Genomic DNA, 27,009 nt, shown 5'->3' on the forward strand with positions numbered 1-27,009 from the left:
TTAAACTCTGTGGACAGGTCAGGATCCTGTTTCTTTTAAATGCTGCTAGGGAACCCGCTCGATCCACTATATAAGGCTACGCTACAGTGCAGCATTTAAAAGAAACAGGATCCTGACCTGTCCACAGAGTTTAAGGCAGCACAGAGTATTTCAGGAGATGAGCGTGCAGATTCAGTGCTGCTGTGAACTCTGCTCTTACCATTACGTAGCTCTCAGTCTGTTACCTCTCCTCCACTCCTGTCCTCAAGAACACCTTCACATGATTGGCAAGTCACCACGTAATGGTAAGAGCAGAGTTCACAGCAGCAGAGTATTTCAGGAGATGAGCGTGCGGATCTTGTGCGTGGTGGTGACTTGCCAATCATGTGAACGTGTTATAGAGGACAGGAGTGGAGGAGATGTAACAGACTGAGCTACGTAATGGTAAGAACAGAGTTCACAGCAGCACAGAGTATTTCAGGAGAGGAGCGTGCAGATTCAGTGCTGCTGTGAACTCTGCTCTTACCATTACGTAGCTCAGTCTGTTACCTCTCCTCCACTCCTGTCCTCAATAACACCTTCACATGATTGGCAAGTCACCACCCCGCACAAGATCCGCACGCTCATCTCCTGAAATACTCTGTGCTGCTGTGAACTCTGCTCTTACCATTACGTGGTGACTTGCCAATCATGTGAAGGTGTTCTGGAGGACAGGAGTGGAGGAGAGGTAACAGACTGAGAGCTACGTAATGGTAAGAGCAGAGTTCACAGCAGCACTGAATCTGCACGCTCATCTCCTGAAATACTCTGTGCTGCCTTAAACTCTATGGACAGGTCAGGATCCTGTTTCTTTTAAATGCTGCACTGTAGCGCAGCCTTATATAGTGGATCGAGCGGGTTCCCCAGCAGCATTTAAAAGAAACCGTGTTTGTGTATGTGTGTGTTTGTGTATATATGTGTGTTTGGGTATGTGACTTTGTCTGTTTTTGTTTTTATATGTGTGTTTGTGTATATGTGTGTGTGTGTGTGTATATATGGGTGTGTTTGTGTATATGTGTTTGTGTATATGTTTGTGTATATATGGGTGTATTTGTGTATATGTTTGTGTGTAGATGTTTGTGTGTGTTTTTGTATATGTGTGTGTTTGTGTATATGTTTGTATATGGGTGTGTGTATATATGGGTGTGTTTGTGTATATGTGTTTGTGTATATGTGTGTTTCGGTATTTGTGTTTTTGTTTGTATATGTGTTTGTGTATATGTGTTCGTGTATGTGTGTGTATAACTGTGTGTGTGTGTGTTTGGATGTGTTTTTGTTTGTATATGTGTGAGTTCGTGTATATGTGTGTGTGTTTGTCTGTTTATGTGTGTGTGTGTGTGTGTGTGTGTGTATATCTTGTTGTGTTTGTGTATATATGTGTGTGTCTGTGTATGGTTGTTTGTTTGTGTGTGCGTGTATATATGTGTGTAGGTGAGTAGAAGTATTGTTATTGTTCACATTGATAACTGTCTTTTTTATGTTGTTGCAGATTTTGATGTACCGATTGGACTACATCTTCGATTCGTTGGACTACTGCGTAGATCTACGTTTTTTCAAATTTTAATAAAATGGTTAACGAGGGTTTTGTTGGGGATTTCTTATTTCAATAAAAAATAATTGTCTTTGTGTTTTTTTTAAAACTTTATTAGTGCCTAGATAATGGCAGTTGGCTGATTGACAGCATCCATTATTAAGGCGGTACTTAGTGTTAGCCGGTGCAGAGGCTAGCACTAACCACCCATTATTACCCCGGTACCCACCACCACCAGGGGTGCCGGGAAGAGCTTGGTACGATCCAGTACCCGACCATCTGTTGTGATGGTCGGGTACTGGGGCGGCCGTAGGCTGGTATTATGAGGCTGGGAAGGGCCAAAATCAGTGGACCTTCCCACCCTTGTAATGCTAGGCTGCTGCTGCTGTGTTGTATCGGGCTGGTTATAAAAATGGGGGGGACCCCCCCGTCGTTTTTTTATTTGAATTTAACAAATTTAGCAATAGACGGGTCCCACACATTTTTAATAACCAGCCATATACAAGGCCGCAGCAGTCTGGCATTACATGGGTGGGAAGGGCCACTGGTTTTGTCCATTCCCAGGCTAATAACACTGTGTTGTATGTGGCTGGTTATGATAAATTCGGTGGAACCCCATGTCTTTTTAAAAAAAATAATTAAATAAATAAATAATTTAAAAAAATGACGTGGGGTCCCCCCCACTTTTATAACCAGCCAGATACAACACAGCAGCAGCAGCCTAGCATTACAAGGGTGGGAAGGTCCACTGTTTTTGGCCCTTCCCAGCCTCATAATACCAGCCTGCGGCCGCCCCAGAGCCCGACCATCGCAACAGATGGTCGGGTACTGGATCGTACCTGGCTCTTCCCGGCACCCCTGGTGGTGGTGGGTACCGGGGTAATAATGGTGGTTAGTGTTAGCCTCTGCACCGGCTAACACTAAGCCTCGCCTTAGTAATGGATGTTGTCACTCACACAGCGGCCATTACTAAAGTGGTAGTAATAAAATTTGAAAAGAAAAAGACAAAGATATAGATAAAATATTTTATTGAAATAAAGCACCCCCAACACAACCCTCATTAACCATTTTATTGTAGAAAAAAAACCGTCATCTAAGTAGTCCTCGAAACCGACGTAGTCCAAACACCAAACCTGTAAAAAAAAAAAATAATTAAATAAAACATGTCGTAGGCTTAGATTCAGTTTAATGTGTGATACTGACTGTTATACCATGTATAGAAGCCTGCCGTGAAGTTGACTTAGATACAGGGCGCCAGCAGACAGTATCATACATGGCCATACATACATATATACAAACATACATACAAGCATGCACATATATACATGCAAATATACATACATGCAAACATACACACATATATACATGCAAACTATCATACATACATACATACATGCATACACACACACATGAAAACATACATACATACAAACAAACATGCAAAGATACATACATATATACAAGCATGCACAAATATACATGCAAACATAAATACATGCAAACATAATTACATACATGCACATATATATAAACATACATGCAAACATACATGCAAAAATAAAAACATGCAAACATACATACATGCACATATATAGATACATACATGACAACATACATACAAACATACATGACAACATACATACATGCAAACATACATACATGCAAACATACATACACACATGCAAACATATATACATGCCAACATACATGCAAACATATATACATACATACATACATGACAACATACATACATGCAAATATATACATGCAAATATACATACATACACACATGCACATATATACATACATGCCAACATACATGCACATATATACATACATGACAACATACATACATACATACATACATACATGACAACATACATATATGCACACATGCAAATATACATACAAACATGCATACATACATACATACATACATGCAAACATACATTCATGCAAACACACATACATGCAAACATACATACATACATTCATGCAAACATACATACATACAAATATACATACACACATGCACATATATACATACATACATGACAGCATACATACATACATGACAACATACATGCAAAAATACACACATGCAAACATACATACATACATGCAAATATACATACAAACATGCACATATATACATACATGCCAACATACATGCACAGATATACATACATACATACATGACAACATACATACATGCCAACATACATACATACATACATACATACATACATACATACATACATGCCAACATACATACATGCCAAAAAAAAATAATAATACGTTCATACTTACTTTCCTCCTGTCCGGCCTCCAGCGATGACGTTTCATCCATGTCGCCGCTGCAGCCTGTGATTGGCTGCAGAGGCGGTCACGTGGGATGAAGCGTCATCCTGACGTGCGTGACCGCCACTACAGCCTGTGATTGGCTGCAGCGGCGAAAGGGATGAAACGTCATCGCTGGAGGCCGGACAGGAGGAAAGTAAGTACGAACGTATAATTTTTATTTTTTTATTACATTTAAATTGTATTTTCCGCGCGCCGAGCATGTACTGTCAAGGTTGCTGAAAGAGTTAGTGCAGCCCATTAACTCTATCAGCACCCCGGACAGTAGCATGCTCGGCGCACGGAAGTGACAGTTTCGGTCCGAACTAGTACGGTCCGAACCGAACTTTTTTGTGAAATTCGGCGAACTAGCCGAACCGAACTTTTGATAAGTTCGCTCATCTCTAGTCTTGACGTTTCCACTTATGTGTCTTGTTCAGTGGTGGTCGGGTTTCAGGCTTCCTTACCTTGGCCATGTCTCTGAGCACTGAACACCTTGTACTTCTGGTCACTCCAGGGAGGTTGCAGTTCTGGAATATGACAGCACTGGAGGATAATGGGTTCCTGGTCACGTCACATTTGATTCTTCTCAAATCTTTGGGAGTTAATTTGCATATTTTTTTCTCAACATGTTTCTTGCGACTCTGTTGACTATTTGCAACAAAACTTTTGATGGTTCTGTGATCACGCCCCAATACCTTAACAATTTCAAGAGTGCTGCATCCCTCTAAAAGACCTAAAAAATTATTTTTAACTTTTCAGAGTCAGTTAAATCTCTTTTTTGGCCCATTTTACCAGAGGAAAACAAGCTGCCTAATTTATTTTGCATGCCTTGATATAGGGTCTTGATCTCTTTACGCCACTGCCTCCCTCATTACACAAATACACGTCACCTGATATGCTTCATCCAATAAGCAGTCAAGTTTATACAGCTTGGAGTTGGAAAATATGCATAAAAATGATTATATTGTCAAAATACTTGCCTAATTATTTTGCGCAGTGTAATTTAATAAGCGCTATTATGCTGATACCTACGGTGTAATTTTTTTTCAAAACCGTTTATTATTTGCAAAGTTCTATGCATTTTTCTAAATATGCAAATTTGGCTATACTTGCCAAATGGGAGGTTACTCGTTCCTTTCACTCTGGGCAGTGTAATGTTTTCTGTATGACGCTGTCTAATCAGCATCATACAGTTCTCTACCCAGCCCAGCAACACAGCGTGATCATATAGTATACAGCTTCCATTCCTGACTATGTTTTCAACTGGTGATACCGCAGGTTGTTTCACAGCTAGAACTGTGATCCTGGTGCCATATGAAAGATTAGAATCTCATCTTTCATATGCCACCAGAACTGTTCTAGTTGGTCCACAGCCCGAGATATGGCTATTTGAAGTGGTCCCCCCTTCCACCAGCCTCAGTCTCTCACACTGTGTGAAGCAGCTTCATGCTGATAGGTCAGGTTCAGAGGTGGTACGATAGCTCTGTCAGGGATCATTTCTATGTATATTGTTTGAAAAATATTATCCTCACACATATGTATATACATTTCAGTTCTTTGTGTAATATACTGATATATATAAAAAGTTCTTTGTTCATGTCGGACACACCTATGGAAGACACCGCCCCCTGGAATGCAAGAAGAGTGTACAGAAGAATTTGCAGCTGAAAAACGGTGGGGGCTTGGGCACTCCCACATCCCTAGGGAGGGTTTTTTTCTGTGTGTTTCTTTGTTCTGAATAAAAAGTTTCAGTCTTCCTCCTGGCTGAAAGAGGGAAAGTTGTCTACCGACATTTGTCTGTGTGGTGTACTTCTTTCCAGGCATGCCTTCAGCTTTCAATTTACAGAGGTGGTTATTCGGTGTGAAATACGGACCTGACAGCTCCACCTCCAGAGAATTGCTGCTGTTGACACCCACTTGTCTAGTATAGCCTCATTTGCGTATTTAGAAAAAAGCTCATAACTTCTAAATAATAAACTTTCTGGGACACAATTTTCACTAGCATTATCAGTGTGAGGGGAGATTCACACGAACGTTGCGTTTTTGCGCGCGCAAACAACGCAGCGTTTTGCGAGCGCAAAAACCATTTGACAGCTGCGTGTGTCATGCGTGTCTGATGCGCGGCTGCGTGATTTTCGCGCAGCCGGCATCATAGAGATGAGGCTTGTCAACGCCCGTCACTGTCCAAGGTGCTGAAAGAGCTAAATCTTTCAGCACCCTCGACAGTGAATGCCGAACACAACAGCGAAAAACCTGTAAAAAAAAAAGATAAAGTTCCTACTTACCGAGAACTTCCCGGCCGTTGCCTTGGTGACGCGTCCTTGGTGACGCGTCCTTGGTGACGCGCCTCTCTTGACATCGGGCCCCACCTCCCTGGATGACGCAGCAGTCCAAGTGACCGCTGCAGCCTGTGATTGGCTGCAGCCTGTGCTTGGCCTGTGATTGGCTGGAGCTGTCACTTGAACTGAAGTGTCATCCCGGGAGGTCGGACTGCAGGAAGGAGACAGGAGTAATCGGTAAGTTAGAACTTCGGTTTTTTTTACAGGTTAATGTATTTTGGGATCGCAAGTCACTGTCCATGGTGCTGAAACAGTTTAACTCTTTCAGCACCATGGACAGTGACTATCTCCTGACGTCGCGTACCGATAATTTTTTTGCCGGGATCGGCCAAAACGAGTTTGGCCGAACCCGGTGAAGTTCGGTACGCTTGTCCCGCTTCGCTCATCGCAAAGACACTCCGTTTGGATGTTCGGAAACAGAAAAGCACGTGGTGCTTTTCGGTTTTCATTCATCCTTTTCACTGCTGTTGCGCGAATCACGCTCGTCCCACGGAAGTGCTTCCGTGTGGTGCGCGTGATTTTCACGCACCCATTGACTTCAATGGGTGCGTGATGCGCGAAATACGCAGAGTTTTTGAACCTGTCGCGCTTTTTGCGCAGCAGACAAACGCTGCGCAAAAAGCACGGACTGTCTGTACTGCCCCATAGACTTGTATTGTCCATGCGTGCCGCGTGAAAACCACGCGGCCCGCACGGACCGAATACACGCTCGTGTGAATCCCCCCTGACAGCGCTTTTTAGATCAGCTGGGAGATAGGGCATTATTAAACTAGTTTCAGATCCTCTTTAACTGTATGTATTTGTGAATTGCTGTTTTTCTCAGTGACTTTGTTCAAAGTGGTTATTACTTAGTTATCTTGCTGCATGTTTATATCCTTAACCCCTTTGATTACCCTTTAGGCTGGATTCACACGAGCACATTACGTCCGTAATGGACGGAACGTATTTCGGCCGCTAATCCCGGACAGAACTCACTGCAGGGAGCCGGGCTCCTAGCATCATAGTTATGTACGACGCTAGGAGTCCCTGCTTCTCCATGGAACTACTGTCCCGTACTGAAAACTTGATTACAGTACGGGACAGTTGTCCTGCAACGAGGCAGGGACTCCTAGCATCGTACACAACTATGATGCTAGAAGCCCAGCTCCCTGCAGTGTGTTCGGTCCGGGACTTGTGGCCGAAATACGTTCCGTCCATTACGGACGTAATGTGCTCGTGTGTATCCAGCCTTAGGGGGATATTTCAGGTTAAATGTTTGTTGAGCTTAAAGTTTTACTTTATTACCTACATGCTCTAAACTGTAGGACTGGCTCCCCGGCTATATAGTACATGTAACGGTCACGGACTGCAGACTCCTCTCATCCTGCCGACGTCTCCCTCCTCGGAGATGCCAGCACATGCGGCTGTCCTGCCTTGCAGTGACCACTAGGGTGCACTCGCGAGCTCATTCCCGGCCTTAAAGGGCCAGCGCACGCACATGTGAATAATTTACTAATTACTTCAAGATCTCCCTGGACTATAAAAATGGCCCTGCCCTTTCACTCCTTTCCTGTGCGTTGTTTGTATTCCTACGTTAGTCTTGCAAATGGTCCCTTAGTCGTATCCTGTTCCTAGTTTTCCCGTGCCCTTCTACCTGTATCCTGTATCCCATGTTGTATTTGTTCCTGTGCCCTCTCTAGTGTTGGAGTCGTGTTGTGCCGTCTGCTACACCTGAGGTCAGTGGCGTAACTACCGCCGTAGCGTCTGCTACGGGGCCCGCGGCATGAGGGGGCCCGTGTCGCCCACCGGCACAGGCCCCCACCATGGCCGGAGGCTCCGCTAGCAGCCGCTATGGCTGCTACAGCGCGACGCCACTAAACACTACGGCAGAGCAGGGAGGTATCTCCCCGCTCTGCCATTAAACAAAAGACATGTATCCCCTATCCACAGGATAGGGGATACATGTGTGATCGCTGGCATTGATAGGGAGAACGGGGGACCGAAAGTCCCCTGAAGTTCTCCATGAGAAACCTCGGAATTCCGGGGTCTGTGTCGGCAGCTCCGTAGAAATGAATGGAGCGCCGGTCGCGCTTGTGCGCATGCGTGACCAGCGCTCCTTTAATTTTTTTGAGCTGCGCAGACTCCGGAAGTCAGAGGTTTGTGATGGAGAACTTCAGGGGACTTTCAGTCCCCTGTTCTCCCTATCGCTGCCAGCGATCACACATGTATCCCCTATCCTGTGGATAGTGGATACATGTATTTTGTAGGACACACTATAGGTCAGATTTTTTTGGGGGGTTGGGGCTGCATGGCATTACCTACAGGGGGGCTGTATAGCGTTACCTACAGGGGGCTGTATGGCGTTACCTACAGGGGGGGCTGTATAGCGTTACCTACAGGGGGGCTGTATAGCGTTACCTACAGGGGGGGCTGTATGGCGTTAGCACCATACAGCCCCCTCTGTAGATAATGCCATACAGAGTCCCCCCTGTAGATAACGCCATACAGCCCCCCCTGTAGGTAACGCTATACAGCCCCCCCTGTAGGTAACGCTATACAGCCCCCCCTGTAGATAGCGCCATACAGCCCCCTCTAGATAACGCCATACAGCCCCCTCTGTAGATAACGCCATACAGCCCCTCTGTAGATAACGCCGCACAGCCCCCCTGTAGATAACGCCATACAGCCCCCTTTGTAGATAACGCCATACAGCCCCCTCTAGATAACGCCATACAGCCCCCCTGTAGAGAACTCCATACTGCCCCCTCTGTAGATAACGCCATACAGCCACCTTTGTAGATAGCGCCATACAGCCCCCTCTGTAGATATCTACAAAGGGGGCTGTATGGCGTTATCTACAGGGTGGTCTGTATGGCGTTATTTACAGAGGCGGCTGTATGGCGTTATCTACAGAGGGGGCTGTATGGCGTTATCTACAGAGGGGGCTGTATGGCGCTATCTACAGAGGGGGCTGTATGGAGTTCTCTACAGAGGGGGCTGTATGGAGTTCTCTACAGGGGGGTTGTATGGCGTTATCTACAGGGGGGCTGTATGGCGTTATCTACAGGGGGGCTGTATGGCGTTATCTACAGGGGGGCTGTATGGCGTTATCTACAGGGGGCTGTATGGCGTTATCTACAGGGGGGCTGTATGGCGTTATCTACAGGAGGCTGTATGGCGTTATCTACAGGGGGGCTGTATGGCGTTATCTACAGGGGGGCTGTATGGCGTTATCTGCAGGTGGGCTGTATGGCGTTATCTACAGGGGGGGCTGTATGGCGTTATCTACAGGGGGGCTGTATGGCGTTATCTACAGGTTGCTGTATGGCGTTATCTACAGGTGGGGCTGTAAGGCGTTATCTACAGGGGGGCTGTATGGCGTTATCTACAGGGGGCTGTATGGCATTATCTACAGGGGGATGTATGGCGCTATCTACAGAGGGGGCTGAATGGAGTTCTCTACAGGGGGGCTGTATGGCGTTATCTACAGGGGGGCTGTATGGCGTTATCTACAGAGGGGGCTGTATGGCGTTATCTACAGAGGGGGCTGTATGGCGTTATCTACAGGGGTGGATGTATGGCGTTATCTACAGGGGGGTCTGTATGGCGTTATCTACAGAGGAGGCTGTATGGCGTTATCTACAGGGGGGCTGTATGGCGCTATCTACAGAGGTGGCTGTATGGCGTTATCTACAGGGGGGCTGTATGGCGTTATCTACAGGGGGGCTGTATGGCGTTATCTACAGGGGGGCTGTATGGTGCTATATACAGAGGGGGCTGTATGGCGTTATCTACACGGGGGCTGTATGGCGTTATCTACAGGGGGGCTGTAATAAAAGGCACTATCTACAAGGGGGGGTTGTGTGACACCCAGGGGAGGGGGGGCCCCAGTCAAAAGTTTGCTATGGGGCCCAGTCTTTCCTAGTTACGCCCCTGCCTGAGGTCATACACCACGTCTGGTGTCATCTGCCACGACTGGTACCTCTTGCCACGTTTCGCATCAGCTGCCGTCAAAGTACCATCTGAGCCTAGCCTTGCTACTCTCTGTACTATTAGGCTGGGTTCACACAACCTATTTTCAGGCGTAAACGAGGCGTATTATGCCTCGATTTACGCCTGAAAATACGGCTCCAATACGTCGGCAAACATCTGCCCATTCATTTGAATGGGTTTGCCGACGTACTGTGCCGACGACCTGTAATTTACGCGTCGTCGTTTGACAGCTGTCAAACGGGAACGTGTAAAATGACTGCCTCGTCAAAGAAGTGCAGGACACTTCTTTGGATGTAATTTGAGCCGTTTTTCATTGAATTCAATGAAGAACAGCTCTAAATTACGGCCGTCAATGACGCCTCGCAAAATGCGAGGACGAGCAATTACGTCTGAAATTACGGAGCTGTTTTCTCCTGAAAACAGCTCCGTAATTTCAGATGTAAATACAGTTTACCTGTGCACATACCCTTACAGGTACACTTGTGCTTGGACTTTGTAGAGACTTGGTACACTGTTGTTTGGCCAGCTGCTACTCCGCTACGGCGGTGTGGCCTAGTGGGTCCACATACCCACAGATCGGGACAGTACATCTCCAGTTTGCCACTGGAGATGTACAGATGTGTCCACCCTTAGCTTGTCATTAAACTCCTCTCACTCATGTCTAAGTTTTTGGGTTCGTCCCACGACTTCCCCCTCAGCCCCACTGGCGTACCTTAATGGCTTTGGACACTTTTGCACTGAATTCTATTTTTATCGTTCATTTGCTTCTGCATTGCAGCACATTCAAGGATTGTGCTTATAAATAGGTTCACACGCAACCCACAACTGAACAGATATAAATAGCAAAAGATACATATATCAACAAGATGCAAAGAAACAAACAGGAAATACACCTTGCTTCCATTATCTGAAGGAGCCCGCGATGCTATGTGTTCTTTGTTTGACCTGTGGCGCCTAATTGTTTTGTAAGTTAATGTTTATCTATTATTACGGTGGATCTGTTTTTGATGATCACCAGCTCCTGGCCGGCTCTTCCTCTCATTATGCAAATCTTTAAGGAGATTCTTAACCCTCTGTGGACATGGCCCCCCTAAAGTCTCTGTCTGCCATATGTGGTATCCAATTTCCTAATGACCCTTCCTTACTATTGTCTACTTTTCAGAATCCCCCGTTATGTTTGTGTACATGAGGGAAAAAAATATTTCTGAACATTATATGACTTGTATCTGCATTTTCAGGTAATTTTTCCCTATGCATGGTCCATATCTAATTGTCAGTTTTCCCTGAATTCATTTCCAGGGGTGGAAACTAGCTGATATGATGTCTCCCATGCACAGCACACACAGAGAGGAGGAAATCCTGCTCCCTTATCTCTCTCTTACACACTTAGAAACATTACAAGAAGAAACCACGGCACTCAGCTGGCAGGTGAACGGGTAGGGTTCCAATTCGTAGCAATAAAGAAGGAGACCCGGCACTCAATATTCTTTCGTAGATAGAACAATTTTTTAATAGCAGCCCACAGCACAAAATAGTGTAACCTTTCGGTCAGTAATAGACCTTTATGAAACCATCAGATTGCGTATGATAGATAAGCAAATAGAAATAATCAGAGGAACACAACACTGTGCTGCGACGTCCGCCTCCAGTCAGGGACGTCGTTATTTTGTGCTGTGGATTGCTATTAAAAAATTGTTCTATCTACAAAATTATGAGTGCCGAGTCTTCTTCTATATATACACACTTAGAAACAGCAAGAGGACATTGTGCAGCAGCAATGAGCAATGTTGCTGTGCATCTGGTACGAAGAGATAGAACAGTAGAAAAGCAGCAGCGTGTGTGTGTTTTTGCAGCTGCACCCTCCTCCTCATCCTCCTCTCCCCTCTACATAGCTACTGCCCATAGAAGTCTGGGACCTGATTCCTTAGTGAGCTGATAATTTGTCTCCTATCATTCTCTCTCAAGACAGATTTTATCAGTGAATTATGGGTGACTTATAAGTGCCTGAGATGGGACATTAGAAGAAGTGTCTGAAAAGTGGAGAAAGAGGCTTTTTTTTTTTTTTTTTTTTTTAATAATATATATTCCAAAAATTCTTATATTTGCTTGTACCAGTAAGTTATGTTGAAATGACAGTGACTCTTTAAGCCCCGACTACATGACCTCAAGACCTCTCTTCTTTCTTGGATGGAAAGAACGAATTTCATGAAAACGTATGTCCTACCTAAGCTCCTATATGTTCTGCAAACTGTCCCACTCTTCCATCCCATGTCTTTATTCTCAAAAATAAAATAATTGTTTGTTCAATTCCTATGAGTTAAAAAACACCCAAGACTCCTGCAAAGACCACTCATCTGCAATAAATCACAGGGGAGCATGGGATTATTGGACCCATACTTTTATATTCAAGCTAACCAGCTCAGCAAATGAATACTCCTAAACAGATCCTCCACATGTAGAAGTAGAGCGAGTTCTATTGGGCCCCACTCTTACCCTGCTGTTATGGGGAAAATTTGGTAAACAGATCTGGCTGGTCCATATCAATATGATCTATCTTCCCTAGACCTTTAGAAAACTTTCTCCTCAGTGGCCCCTGTTAATAATTTTTCTTTAATTTTAGGTGCTATTCTCCCAAGGAGGGCATATGTACTCAATTAAATAACATGTATTTTTATAAGGTGTTTTGTGCTCTTGATAGCCTTGATCCAGATACACTCATCCCAAGGGCTCTTAGAGAGGTGAAAAATGTCCTACATAATGCCGTATTCAAGAGAGTATACCTCAAATTCATAAGTAAATACCCCACTCTTCCCGTCTCCACCTGGCTTGACGCTTTATTCCCATTTCCTCCCACCAAGCTATTGTTTAATTTATACTCAGATTTAATAATTCATTCTGCACCTGTGAAACCCCATACTGTATTGGCATGAGAGAAACACCTTAACATCATTCTTTCTGACACAGAAGTTGCTTTTATACTCCATCACTCCACAAATTCTCCTGATGCGATAGTTTCAGGATTTTTTTTTTAAAATCCTCACTAGATTGTATAGAACTGCAGATTTCCTTCGCAAGCTATATTATAATGTCCGACAATTCCTATTGGCTTTGCGGTAGACATGTTTGTGGTGGGAGTGAGCAGCTACCACATTTATTGTGGGAGTGAGAAGGGCCTTTCGACTGGAGATCTACTCCATAATACAGAAGATTTGTGGCAAGCCAATAGCACTGTCGGCCTCACTGATTCTACTCTGGTACCTTTCTCTCTCCATTAAACCTGCCAAAAATGATCTCATCATACACTTACTCAAAGCTGCTAAATTACTCATACACTGGACTGGAGATCTAAGGAACCCCCTCTCTCCAGATGTGGGTAGACAAAATTGATCTTATCTGCAGAACGGTGGTACTAGATAGTTAGGAATATAGGAATCACATAAAATTTAACAAGGTTTGGAATCCCTGAAGGCCTCATAGGGAAAAACTACTACAATACCCCTGATCTTTTCTACTTTTACTCACAGTGGGGCCAACAATCACACACTAACATGAAAACACCTCTGATATCTCTATGAGTAATATTATCACTTGCATCGTGATTTCTCCATTATAAGTCTCCTCCCTCCCCTCTAGTATGGTCTCTTAGATAGTAATTAACTTTTTTTTGTGTCAGTGCTTTTTACTTCTGAATGTGATTACATTTGTAATGCACTTACTGTATCAAAATTGGCCCCGTTTCCCGATGGGGCACATCATGTCTGGTGACGTCACTCTCTTTGCCCCCTCTGTTTACGAGCCATCATGTGCCCCATGGCAGAATCAGGAAACGGTGCCAATTTTGATACAGTAAGTGCATTACAAATGCATTACAAAGTCAGAGGTTTAAAGCACTGACATATACAAGTGTTAACTCAGAAAACCCCTTAAGCCATAATTTTATACCAATGTATTCAAACAGGCATCATGAATCTAAGGAAGCTCAATTTATATGTTCCTATGATTTTCACATTGAAGTGATTACATTAAATTATAGTGATTTTATGAAAAAATAAATCATTCTGTAAATTAAAATCTCAATCTATTTATTGAAAGATGAAAGCCACGTGGAGAGCACGTGTATAGAACAATGTTGTTTTATGGAAAAGAACAAGCAGATAAATGGAGGAATATAGATGATAAATCCTTGGTGAAGACTAGACCTTTAGATCTTGCAGGTATGGAACGTACAGGCTTTCAGCATTTCTGTGTATAGAAAAGACACAAAAACAAAGAAAAACTTAGATTTCAGCTGAGAAAAACTTTGTGGTAGCAACAGAAATACTATAGTCATTTTTTTTCTAAAAATGTGTCATTAGATTGGCAGCCTGTGGTCCTCATCTGTCTGATGTCACATGGGATGGCAAATTCATATGGCACAGCTGCCTTCCCCAGGATAATGATCAGGCATGAGCGCTTGTTCATACTGAGTGCTCTGCCAAACCATAAAAAAAACTTCACTCTTTTATGGGGGCAGTGCGATATCATTCCTATCCCAAAAAAATGTGATATATATATATATATATATATATATATATATATATATATATATATATATATATATATATATCCTTAAAAGCAAGAACAGATCTCGGTAGTTTGGATCGGTTTTGTCCAAACCTTTTTTTTACTAGATAAAATATATAGAAAAAACACCATCTACAAATAAAGGTAAATGTGATGTGCGATCCTTTGATGGAATCAAGGGCTGCATTTGAGGCCCCTCCACTGCGCTAACACAAAAATCGTATATTTCCCACGAATACATAGACATTGATTCTTGAGGAAATTTATAAAAATATAGAAATCTAAGAATCTGAGAGACTGAAGGTAATAATCCCCAAGATAAAAAAAAAACTGGGACATAGAAAGTACCTGATTGTGTACAATTGTTAAGAGAAGACACAGCGTCGGAGTACTGCTGTCCAAGGAAGTCATTCATGTGCGAAACATTAATTTCACGCAAGCATTCTGTGGAATCCTTAAAGAGTTGGTCTTTGCGTCCCTCAGAATTAAACATATAGAACAACTGGTCAGCTTGGTCTTTATTCTTCCCAAATTGTTTCTGAAAACAAAGAAGTAAAATAAAGTTAGAAGTTTGATGGCTTTATCAGTAGACGGCTTTTTCTAGTAGATTTCTTTTGTTGAAAATTTCATCCTTCTCAGTTATTTTACCATACTTTGTTAAGTTTACACCTATGTGGTACCTTTTTGTTTTAAATGGTTAACAATTGAATTTAAATGAAATATATATATTTTTGGGGACATATGCGAGCATGGGACGTGTCAGACGTTCCATAGAATTTTCATAGTTATTTTTTTTTACCAGAACTTAGTGGAAATATATAAAATTAAAGGTAACTAAAAGTAAATAACAGGTAATTAAAATTAAAGGTAATATTATAAACTAAACAAAAAAGTTTGGAGCGCTCATATAAAGGTTAATGGGGTATTAACTTTTCAGAAAATACAGCTTTTTCATTGAATAATTAAAAGTTATACAATTGTTCAACATGCGTTCTTTATTGTGATTTTCAAGATCACTGCTTGCTGACATTAAATGGCAACCATCATTGTTTACTTCTAGAGAATGAAAACCTGAACCGGGGATGGACAATTACAGTTATAATACAGTTATCCAAGATTTCTCCTATAACTAGTCCAGCACCTGTATGATTATCCAGTGACCAGGATGGATGTTTACCAAGTGATAGTAAACAATTAAAGCCCCCATTTAATGACAGCAAGCAGAAATCTTGAAAAATTTGAGTAATTAATATATTTTAGAAACTTGAAAAACTTTTCTTCTTACAATGAATAAGCTTAGTGCCCTGCGCTGTATCCACATGGTCTTTGCGTGATGGGGAGTAGGGGCAGAACTTTTACTTACAGGAATCTTAGGTGACTTTTTTTTAAATATTTATATTATGATTGTTTTTGCAAAAAAAATAGTACCTGGCATACCTCTTTAGGCCTTCATCTTACCTGCTGTTCTTTAAGAATTCTTACAACCACTTCTTTCCTTCCTGCTAGAGTAGCAACAGCATGAGCTGGAACCTCAGCAAGATTACAATCTTTATATTCAGACACAGGTTTGACGGTGCCATCTCTACACAGTAGACGGAAATCCTCCAGCTTCTGATTCTTCAGCCATTCAGGAGAATCTAGAAAGAAGATATCAGGAAAATAAAGCTTAGTAAAGATAATTCAACATTAAAAAAAACATCAACTTGATTGACAAAAACGTACATTTGACCCTGTAAGAAAGTATTAGAGCTTGCATGGCACTGGTCGGATATTTTTGTAAAAAAAATTACACTGATAGGATAAAAGCATATACAAATACTGGCCCAGCACCAGATTGGCCCCCCGAGCTTTGTAGAACACTGAGAGACACTAGATTTAAAACAATAATGAATGGCTGAGTTATAGTATATATTCCGCCAAGCAGAAAGTGACTTTATACAGGCACTAAGTTGGATTTGTGGAAATGTTGGACTTGTAGGCCCGTAGGCATATAGCCGCAGTGCCTGGGACTGTAAAATTAAGTGGTTAGAGGGAGAGTTTTAGAGGCTAGGGAGGTTTTCCCACCATGCCTAGGCTCAAGTAATAGATCAGAATGCCTGGGATCTCTCTAAGGGGGCCGGACAGGATAAGTCCTGCATTATAAAGGAGGGGGCAGAATGGGGCCTCCATCTCTCTTGCTGAAAACTTCTCCCATCCTTCCTTCCTCGACTAGAGATTCTGTCTATATAGTCTGTCTTTGGCAGCTGGAAAGTATGTGAAGTGCTGGAGGTGTTCTAAAGTCTCAGCTAACGGGTGTTAAAATACATTAGCTGTTACCCACATGCTCATTCAGAAGACAGGCTGGTATGCAGATTGCATAGACCTATCATTAAATTGTTTATATATTGGTGTTTTTTATAAAGTTACACTTTATTTTTAACTAATTTATTTAATAAAGCTGTGGCCAACCCCAAGTAAATCCACGTTATAAAATTACAACGGTCTGAAAGGATTTATTATTGAAAACTAAAGGAGAAAACTCCAGCCAGACAACACAGCTATTCAGGATAATTTATACAGTCCATCACTAAAGGATTCCCTTGCATTTGCTTGAATTAGTGTAAATTCGGCCGAAACAGTTTGCGGCTCTCATATGAAAATTGTGAGGGGTTTCTGAGCAGAGCCAGCCCTAGACTGAATAGAGTCCAGTGTATTACCCTCTATTGACGCCCTGCTTTACGATGTACCATACAGTACCCAATTGATACAATCATATTGCATTCACATAAGCATACCATTGCAGTAAAATGCCCAAATAACACTTCCCTATCAATAAACTAGTTTAAGAAATAAATACACAGCGCTTCATAGTGAAGAAACTTTTTGGTATGTTGAGAATGGACAGATGAAGAAATAAATACTCACATGGGCGAAATGGGAAAATAATAGGCACAACTCTGTACAGTAGCTTTCAGCAGTTTAGGACCAGCTGCAGCTCCTCCTTGCCCGGTTGCGAATAAAAGCATCCGCAATAAGTAGCATAAATAAGGTTAAAAAAAGAAGGATATCTGGGCGCTGCTGGATGAAGGACATAGACTGGAATCCGTTTAAAAGAGGGTTTTTTTTTATTTCATAGGGCTACACGTTTCAACACCAAACATATGTCTTCCTCGGGCCACACTGTGTACCTGTTTTATTAACCTTATTTATGCTATCAATAAACTAGGGAATGTAGTTGCATTCTGTGCAGTTGTTTCTCCATAGACCCTTGCACCAAGTGTGAAATTGGGGATGCAAACTTCAGGTCTACAGGCCATTAGGGCCGGCGGCACGTCCTTTAGGAGTGACAGGTTATGTGCCCCGAGCAACAACACACGTCGCACACCTGTAAGGCTGGCCATGTTTCTGAGTTATTTAAATACATGACTTCATACTTCATAAATTACTTGAATTAGGACCAAACATAACTCATATTCTTATGTGGACAAATGAAAAAGTGGAATTCTGCCTAGTCATTTCGCTAAAAACTTCAGATAAGATCTAAAGTCTGATCGTAACACATGATAAATAATAAGAGAATTCTACAATTAGAAAACACATGTGTTCTCTAATGGATGAATCTTCAAGGGTTGAGACCAAAGTACAGTGCATTCGGAAAGTCTTCAGACCCTTTCACCTTTTTTATATTTTGTTATATTGAGGCCTTGTGTTAAATTAAAAAATAATCATGTTTTCCCCATCATTCTGTCCTCAATACCCCATAATGACAAAGTGAAAACAGAATGTTAGAATTTTTTTGCAAATTTATTGAAAATAAAAATCTCAAATTTTGCATGGACATAAGCATTCAGACCCTTTGTTATGACACTTCAAATTTAGATCTGGGGGCCTCCCATTTATCTAAATCATGTTTGAAATGTTTCTACACCTGGATTGGAGTTCACATGTGGCAAATTCATTTGACTGGACATGATTTGAAAAGACACACCCCTGTCTATACAAGATCTCACAGCTGACAATGCATATCAGAGCACAAACCAAGTCATTTAGTAGGAAAGAACGGCCTGTAGAGCTCATAGAGAGGATTGTGTGGAGTCACAGATCTGGAGAAGGGTACAAAAAAATGTCTGCTATATTAAAAGTTCCCAAGAGCACAGTGGCCTCGATAATTCTTGTATAGAAGAAGTTTGGTACAAGAAGGACTCTTCCTAGAGCTGGCCGCCCCACCAAACTAAGTAATGGGAGGAGAAGGCCCTTGCTAAGAGAGGTGTCCATGAACCCAATGGTCACCCTGGCCAAAGATCCTGTGTGCAGATGGCAGAAACTTCCAGAAGGTCAACCATCACTCCACCAATCTAGGCTTTATGGCAGAGGGGCCAGAAAGAAGCCTCTTCTCAGTAAAAGACACATCAAAGCCCGACTGGAGTTTGCAATAAAGCACCTAAAGGACTCCCAGACTGTGAGAAACAAGATTCTGTGGTCTGATGAAACGGAGATTGAACTTTTTGGCCTCAATTTTAGCGTCATGTCTGGAGGAAACTAGGCACTGCTCATCACCTGCCCTATATCATCCCTACAGTGAAGCACGGTGGTGGCAGTATTATGCTGTGGGGGTGTTTTTCAGAAGCTGGGACTGGGAGACTGGTCAGGGTCGGGGGAAAGATGAATAAAGCAAAGTACAGAGATATTCTTAATGAAAACCTGATCCAGAGTGCTCTGGACCTCAGACTGGGCTAAAGGTTCACCTTCCAACAAGACAATGACCCAAAGCACACAGCCAAGACCACACAGGGTGGCTTAGGGACAACTCTGTGAATGTCCTTGAGTGGCCTAGCCAGAACCCTGACTTGAACCCAATTGAACATCTCTAGAGAGACCTGAAAAGGGCTGTCCACTGATGGTCCCCATCCAACCTGACAGAGCTTCAGAGGATCTGCAGAGAAGAATGGCAGAAAATCCCCAAATCCAGGTGTGCAAGCCTTGTGGCATCATACCCAAGAAGACTGGAGGCTGTTATCGCTGTCAAAGGTTCTTCAACTAAGTACTGAGTAAAGGGTCTGAATACTTATGTCAATGCAATATTTTCCTTTTTCCTTTTCAATAAATTAGCAAAGATTACTAACATTCTGTTTTCACTTTGTCATTATGGGGTACTGAGTGCAGAATGATGGGGGAAAACGTTTTATTTTAGCACAAGTCCTCAACATAACAAAATGTGAAAAAAAATGATAGGGTCTGAAAACTTTCCGAATGCATTGTAAGTTTAACTATGTCCATTCTGCACTAAAATCACTATCATAAATCACTGAGCTAAGATATTTCCAAATCTCTTATGTGCATTATGTCCTTATAGATGGCATAAGTTAAATGGAGACCGCCCCTTTCCACATGCTTTATGAAGGCGGGTGCCCCACTCTGAACCCACTCTATGAGTCAGAGTGGAGAGCTGCTCATATACAGTGAAGGAAATAAGTATTTGATCCCTTGCTGATTTTGTAAGTTTGCCCACTGTCAAAGACATGAGCAGTCTAGAATTTTTAGGCTAGGTTAATTTTACCAGTGAGAGATAGATTATATTTAAAAAAAAACAGAAAATCACATTGTCAAAATTATATATATTTATTTGCATTGTGCACAGAGAAATAAGTATTTGATCCCTTTGGCAAACAAGACTTAATACTTGGTGACAAAACCCTTGTTGGCAAGCACAGCAGTCAGACGTTTTTTGTAGTTCATGATGAGGTTTGCACACATGTTAGATGGAATTTTGGCCCACTCCCCTTTGCAGATCATCTGTAAATCATTAAGATTTCGAGGCTGTCGCTTGGCAACTCGGATCTTCAGCTCCCTCCATAAGTTTTCGATGGGATTAAGGTCTGGAGACTGGCTAGAAAACTCCATGACCTTAATGTGCTTCTTTTTGAGCCACTCCTTTGTTGCCTTGGCTGTATGTTTCGGGTCATTGTCGTGCTGGAAGACCCAGCCACGAGCCATTTTTAATGTCCTGGTGGAGGGAAGGAGGTTGTCACTCAGGATTTGGCGGTACATGGCTCCATCCATTCTCCCATTGATGCGGTGAAGTAGTCCTGTGCCCTTAGCAGAGAAACACCCCCAAAACATAATGTTTCCACCTCCATGCTTGACAGTGGGGACAGTGTTCTTTGGGTCATAGGCAGCATTTCTCTTCCTCCAAACACGGCAAGTTGAGTTAATGCCAAAGAGCTCAATTTTAGTCTCATCTGACCACAGCACCTTCTCCCAGTCACTCTCAGAATCATCCAGATGTTCATTTGCAAACTTCAGACGGGCCTGTACATGTGCCTTCTTGAGCATGGGGACCGTGTGGGCACTGCAGGATTTTAATCCATTACGGCATAATGTGTTACCAATGGTTTTCTTGGTGACTGTGGTCCCAGCTGCCTTGAGATCATTAACAAGTTTCCCCGTGTAGTTTTCGGCTGAGCTCTCACCTTCCTCAGGATCAAGGATACCTCACGAGGTGAGATTTTGCATGGAGCCCCAGATCGATGTCGATTGACAGTCATTTTGTATGTCTTCCATTTTCTTACTATTGCACCAACAGTTGTCTCCTTCTCACCCAGCGTCTTACTTATGGTTTTGTAGCCCATTCCAGCCTTGTGCAGGTCTATGATCTTGTCCCTGACATCCTTATAAAGCTCTTTGGTCTTGCCCATGTTGTAGAGGTTAGAGTCAGACTAATTAATTGAGTCTGTGGACAGGAGTCTTTTATACAGGTGACCATGTAAGACAGCTGTCTTTAATGCAGGCACCAAGTTGATTTGTAGCGTGTAACTGGTCTGGAGGAGGCTGAACTCTTAATGGTTGGTAGGGGATCAAATACGTATTTCTCTGTGCACAATGCAAATAAATATATATAATTTTGACTATGTGATTTTTTATTTTTTTTTTATATAATCTATCTCTCACTGGTAAAATTAACCTAGCCTAAAAATTCTAGACTGTTCATGACTTTGACAGTGGGCAAACTTACAAAATCAGCAAGGGATCAAATACTTATTTCCTTCACTGTAGATTAGATCTTGCACTGGCAGACATGACCCAGCTGCTGCATGAGAAATGTATGCTGCAAGTCCTCCAGCTATAACCTCTGAATGCCTGGGGTTTCACAAGCAGGAGTCGCAGTGATCCATTGAGCTCTATTCAAGCATTGTTTTCAAAAGAGGTTATCTTGAGGAGACAACCCTTTTAAGAGGTGATTGTGCAATAGAAAGAAAAAAAGAACCTGATGCATGAACAAAGAACTTTAGCTTGACGAGTTTTATAAAACATTTACTTACCTGCATATGGCATAACTAAGGGTCTATTCACACTGCACTCACAGTGTCTGTCAGGACTTTATACCTCCATATAAGTCTCCGATGTATGCAACTGTACGTCGCCCGTAGGCTTCTATTGTTAAAAAAAAAAACGATACTACGCGGTATACTTTTTTTTACTGGATACCTCTCAATTCTATACAGTGAAATAGAAGGTATACCAAAGTATACCAGACCGACAGATACCAAAAAGACACTTTTTTGGCATTTGTCGGGTTAATAGCGGCCTGTGGATATGCTCAATGAATATGCCGGGAGCTTTCCTGGCGCATATGTTGAACGGACACTGCAAACACAATGTGAATAGAACATTAGGGTATGTTCATACGCAGTGTTTTCAGATGTTTTTCAGGGCGTAAACGCCTTGAAAAATGCCTGAAAAACCATAAGTTGGACTCCTCCAAACATCTGACCATTGATTTCAATGGGAAAAACTGAGTTTCGTTCAGACGGGGCGTTTTCTTGCGCGGCTGTTTGAAAAGACAGCGCATTAAAAAAGGCGCATAGAAAAAAGTGCATGTCACGCCTTGAGCTGTTTTTGGAGCCGTTTTTCATTGTGTCAATAGAAAAACAGCTACAAAAACGGCTCAAAAAAACCGCATCAAATAACGTTTGATGCTTTAAAAACAGCTGAAAACAGCTCCGTATTTTACAGCCGTTTTTACTTTAGCGTGTGAACATACCCTTAATAAAAAGAACCTCCCATATTAACTTTTCCTTCTGCTTAAAGAGGCTCTGTCACCAGATTTTGCAGCCCCTATCTGCTATTGCAGCAGATAGGCGCTGCAATGTAGATTACAGTAACGTTTTTATTTTTAAAAAACGAGCATTTTTGGCCAAGTTATGACCATTTTTGTAGTTATGCAAATGAGGCTTGCAAAAGTCCAAGTGGGTGTGTTTAAAAGTAAAAGTCCAAGTGGGCGTGTATTATGTGCGTACATCGGGGCGTTTTTAATACTTTTACTAGCTGGGCGTTCTGATGAGAAGTATCATCCACTTCTCTTCACAACGCCCAGCTTCTGGCAGTGCAGACACAGCGTGTTCTCGAGAGATAACGCTGTGATGTCACTCACAGGTCCTGCATCGTGTCAGACGAGCGGGGACACATCGGCACCAGAGGCTACAGATGATTCTGCAGCAGCATCGGCGTTTGCAGGTAAGTAGCTACATCGACTTACCTGCTAACGCCGATGCTGCTGCAGAATCAACTGAAGCCTCTGGTGCCGATGTGTCCGACACGATGCAGGACCTGTGAGTGACGTCACAGATCTGCACTGCCAGAAGCTGGGCGTTCTGAAGAGAAGTGGATGATACTTCTATACACAACGCCCAGCTAGTAAAAGTATTAAAAACGCCCCGATGTACGCACATAATACACGCCCACTTGTACTTTTACTTTTCAACACGCCCAGTTGTACTTTTGCAAGCCTCATTTGCATAACTACAAAAATGGTCATAACTTGGCCAAAAATGCTAGTTTTTTAAAAATAAAAACGTTACTGTAATCTACATTGCAGCGCGGATCTGCTGCAATAGCAGATAGGGGCTGCAAAATCTGGTGACAGAGCCTCTTTAAGCGCTGCCAGTGCATAATCTCCCGCCGGTCTTTGGTTATATTGGCTGACCCTAGGATTTGCTATACAGGTACCTGACCGCTCCAGCCAATCGCCGCTCCGCTGGCAACTGAAATTGCTGAGAATATTTGTACAAAAATGAGGAGTGTGTAGGGAAATTCTTACCCTTAACGACCTCAAAGACTGTTGAGTGCTTTACAAAAGCAACATCTCCTCTTTCAACAAGGCACCTTTAAGAAAGCAGAAGAAATATATTGTTTTTTCTCTTATCAACAAACATTTTACTCTAGGATTTAAAAATTTTATAATACGAGAAAGAGGAAAATTTCTTAATGAAATCCACGATCAAATCATCTTCTGACATGTCAGAGTGTAAACAGCATGAAAATTGTCGCTCATTATAGGATTCATTTTTTTGAGGAGGGGTGGAAAAAGAAGCAATTTCGCCATTGGTTTTTGTTTTTTGTTTTTCGTTTTTTTTTACATAGTTTACCATGTGGTTTAAATATTGTTAATATTATTACACGGGTGGTTACAATTGTGGCGATGTCATATATGTGTATCACTTTAGCTAAATGAAACCAGTTTTTACGGAAAAAATGTTTTTCATTTACATTTTTATTTTTACTGTAAACTTTAATAAACTTTGCGATATTAGGCTATGTTTACATTACGTCTTTGGCCTATGTTTTCTGTATACGGCGGGAAAATCCAGAGGTATACGTTAAAGAGGCTCTGTCACCAGATTTTGCAACCCCTATCTCCTATTGCAGCAGATCGGCGCTGCAATGTAGATAAGAGTAACGTTTTGTTTTTTTTAAAAACGAGCATTTTTGGCCAAGTTATGACATCACTAATAAACCAGCCATTAGGGGGACTACTACCCCATCAGGTCCTCTCATAACATCTGAATCCTCTGGGATACCACACTGATGACCTATCCTGTGGATAGGTTGTCAGTTCTCCGTTCATGGACAACTCCTTTAAGGTATCTGTCACAGCCTACGTTTAAAGAGGCTCTGTCACCAGATTTTGCAACCCCTATCTGCTATTGCAGCAGATCGGCGCTGCAATGTAGATAAGAGTAACTTTTTTTTTTTTTAAAACGAGCATTTTTGGCCAAGTTATGACCATTTTTATATTTATGCAAATGAGGCTTTCTAAAGTACAACTGGGCGTGTTTAACGTTAAAGTACAACTGGGCGTGTATTGTGTATGTACATCTGGGTGTTTTTACTTGTTTTACTAGCTGGGCGTTGTGAATAGAAGTGTATGATGCTGACGAATCAGCATCATCCACTTCTCTGCACAACGCCCAGCTTCTTGCAGTGCACAGACACACAGCGTGTTCTCGAGAGATCACGCTGTGACGTCACTCACTTCCTGCCCCAGGTCCTGCATCGTGTCGGACGAGCGAGGACACATCGGCACCAGAGGCTACATTTGATTCTGCAGCAGCATCGGCGTTTGCAGGTAAGTCGATTTAGCTACTTACCTGCAAACGCTGATGCTGCTGCAGAATCAACTGTAGCCTCTGGTGCCGATGTGTCCTCGCTCGTCCGACACGATGCAGGACCTGGGGCAGGAAGTGAGTGACGTCACAGCGTGATCTCTGGAGAACACGCTGTGTGTCTGCACTGCCAGAAGCTGGGCGTTGTGAAGAGAAGTGGATGATGCTGATTCGTCAGCATCATACACTTCTATTCACAACGCCCAGCTAGTAAAACAAGTAAAAACGGCCAGATGTAACGAACACAATACACGCCTAGTTGTACTTTAACGTTAAACACGCCCAGTTGTACTTTAGAAAGCCTCATTTGCATAAATATAAAAATGGTCATAACTTGGCCAAAAATGCTCGTTTTTTTAAAAAAAACGTTACTCTTATCTACATTGCAGCGCCGATCTGCTGCAATAGGAGATAGGGGTTGCAAAATCTGGTGACAGAGCCTCTTTAAACGTAGGCTGTGACAGATACCTTAAAGGAGTTGTCCATGAATGGAGAACTGACAACCTATCCACAGGATAGGTCATCAGTGTGGTATCCCAGAGGATTCAGATGTTATGAGAGGACCTGATGGGGTAGTAGTCCCCCTAATGGCTGGTTTATTAGTGATGTCACGGTCGCGGCAGTGGGGTCCAACCCTGGGCACCCTCTTAGGACACGCACCAAGTCAATTGTCAAAAAATGGAAAGCAAAATCAGACACAGTCCTCTGCTAACCAAAAGTCTCTTTACTGAGGAGAACTTCCATAAAGTGCAGCAATAATTCACAGCAATGCAGTCTCTCATTACAAGTATAGTGGAGTGTGCATGTGAGGAGGACCCCTTGTTAGCTGACTTTCAGGGATATGCTAGTGAGGAGTGATGCTGACAGTACTTTCCTCAGATTATGCAGTTTATGGTTTTGGGGGAGACACAGTCCTTATTATGGCTACAGAAGGGATTTGCACTGCTTGGCTCCCGGCGGGTGACTAACTTGAGGGAAATATAGTTACTCACGGTTACTGGGCCGCGGTATCCGACAGCCGGGCGCGGACCTAAGACACGTGGCCTGGAAACCACGGAGTACTGGACTTGACCGGAGGCCTACTATTAGGTCCAGGATTGCAGAAAGGCTCCTATTGAAACTTCTCCTTTCTGGCAGAAAAATTCTCTCCTTCTCGGAGGCGGTAGAAATGTATATGTTATCCCCTCTGTTTGGACTGGTGAAGGGTCCTAGGAATATCTGTGCTTTGCATGGGCCGTGAGATTCCCCATGCAGCTCCTAGGCGTGGCAGGTAGATAGTTGTAGATTCCCTGCCATCTCTTGCACAGCATAGGTTGCTGGCACCTCACTCTAGACTCCCCATAACTCGTCTGCTCTGGTTTTCCTGCCCTCGGCTAAGAGGTAGGCTGGGCTAAATTTTCCACCCACAGAATGCTAGAAGCTTCTGGAGGGAAACTGGTTATGTCTCAAGAGTGATCCAACACCCGGACCCGCACTGATCAGCTGCTCCGGCTGCCTCTGGGAAAGGTATTCAGTAGTCGGAGCAGGAAGTAGATGGCTCCGACCACTGCATAGCGGCCGTGCTGCAGAACTGCAGCTCTGCTCCTATTCATTTGAATAGGAGCAGCGCTGCAGTACTGCAGCTCGGTCGGTATTCGGTGACCGGAGTCTGCCGGAGCAGCTGATCGGTGCGGGGTCCGGGTGTAAGACCCCTTCTGATCATATACTGATGACCTATATGTGGGAAAAGTCATCAGTTGTCAATTCGTGGACAACCCCTTAAGCAGTGATATCCAGCACAATAGAGTTTAATAGTGTGTGTTAAACGTATATGTCATGAACT

General features: G+C 42.9%; 1 protein-coding gene across 2 annotated transcripts in view; it reads right to left on the reverse strand.

Annotated features, from left to right (window-relative positions):
- Positions 1–14,268: 14,268 nt before the first annotated feature.
- The window catches only part of LOC142759245 (serotransferrin-B-like), a 49,373-nt gene continuing 36,632 nt past the window's right edge, over positions 14,269–27,009 (reverse strand). For both annotated transcript variants that reach the window (XM_075861211.1, XM_075861210.1), the window contains exons 14-17: positions 23,843–23,907; positions 16,225–16,403; positions 15,115–15,304; positions 14,269–14,445 (exon numbers count right to left, since the gene is read on the reverse strand). In XM_075861211.1, coding sequence (XP_075717326.1) covers positions 14,405–14,445; positions 15,115–15,304; positions 16,225–16,403; positions 23,843–23,907 — 475 coding nt within the window. In that variant the 3' untranslated portion in view covers positions 14,269–14,404. The remainder of the gene's footprint in view (positions 14,446–15,114; positions 15,305–16,224; positions 16,404–23,842; positions 23,908–27,009) is intronic.

The sequence above is a fragment of the Rhinoderma darwinii genome, chromosome 4 (genome assembly GCF_050947455.1).
Source record: "Rhinoderma darwinii isolate aRhiDar2 chromosome 4, aRhiDar2.hap1, whole genome shotgun sequence".
NCBI classification, from domain to species: Eukaryota; Metazoa; Chordata; class Amphibia; order Anura; family Rhinodermatidae; genus Rhinoderma; species Rhinoderma darwinii.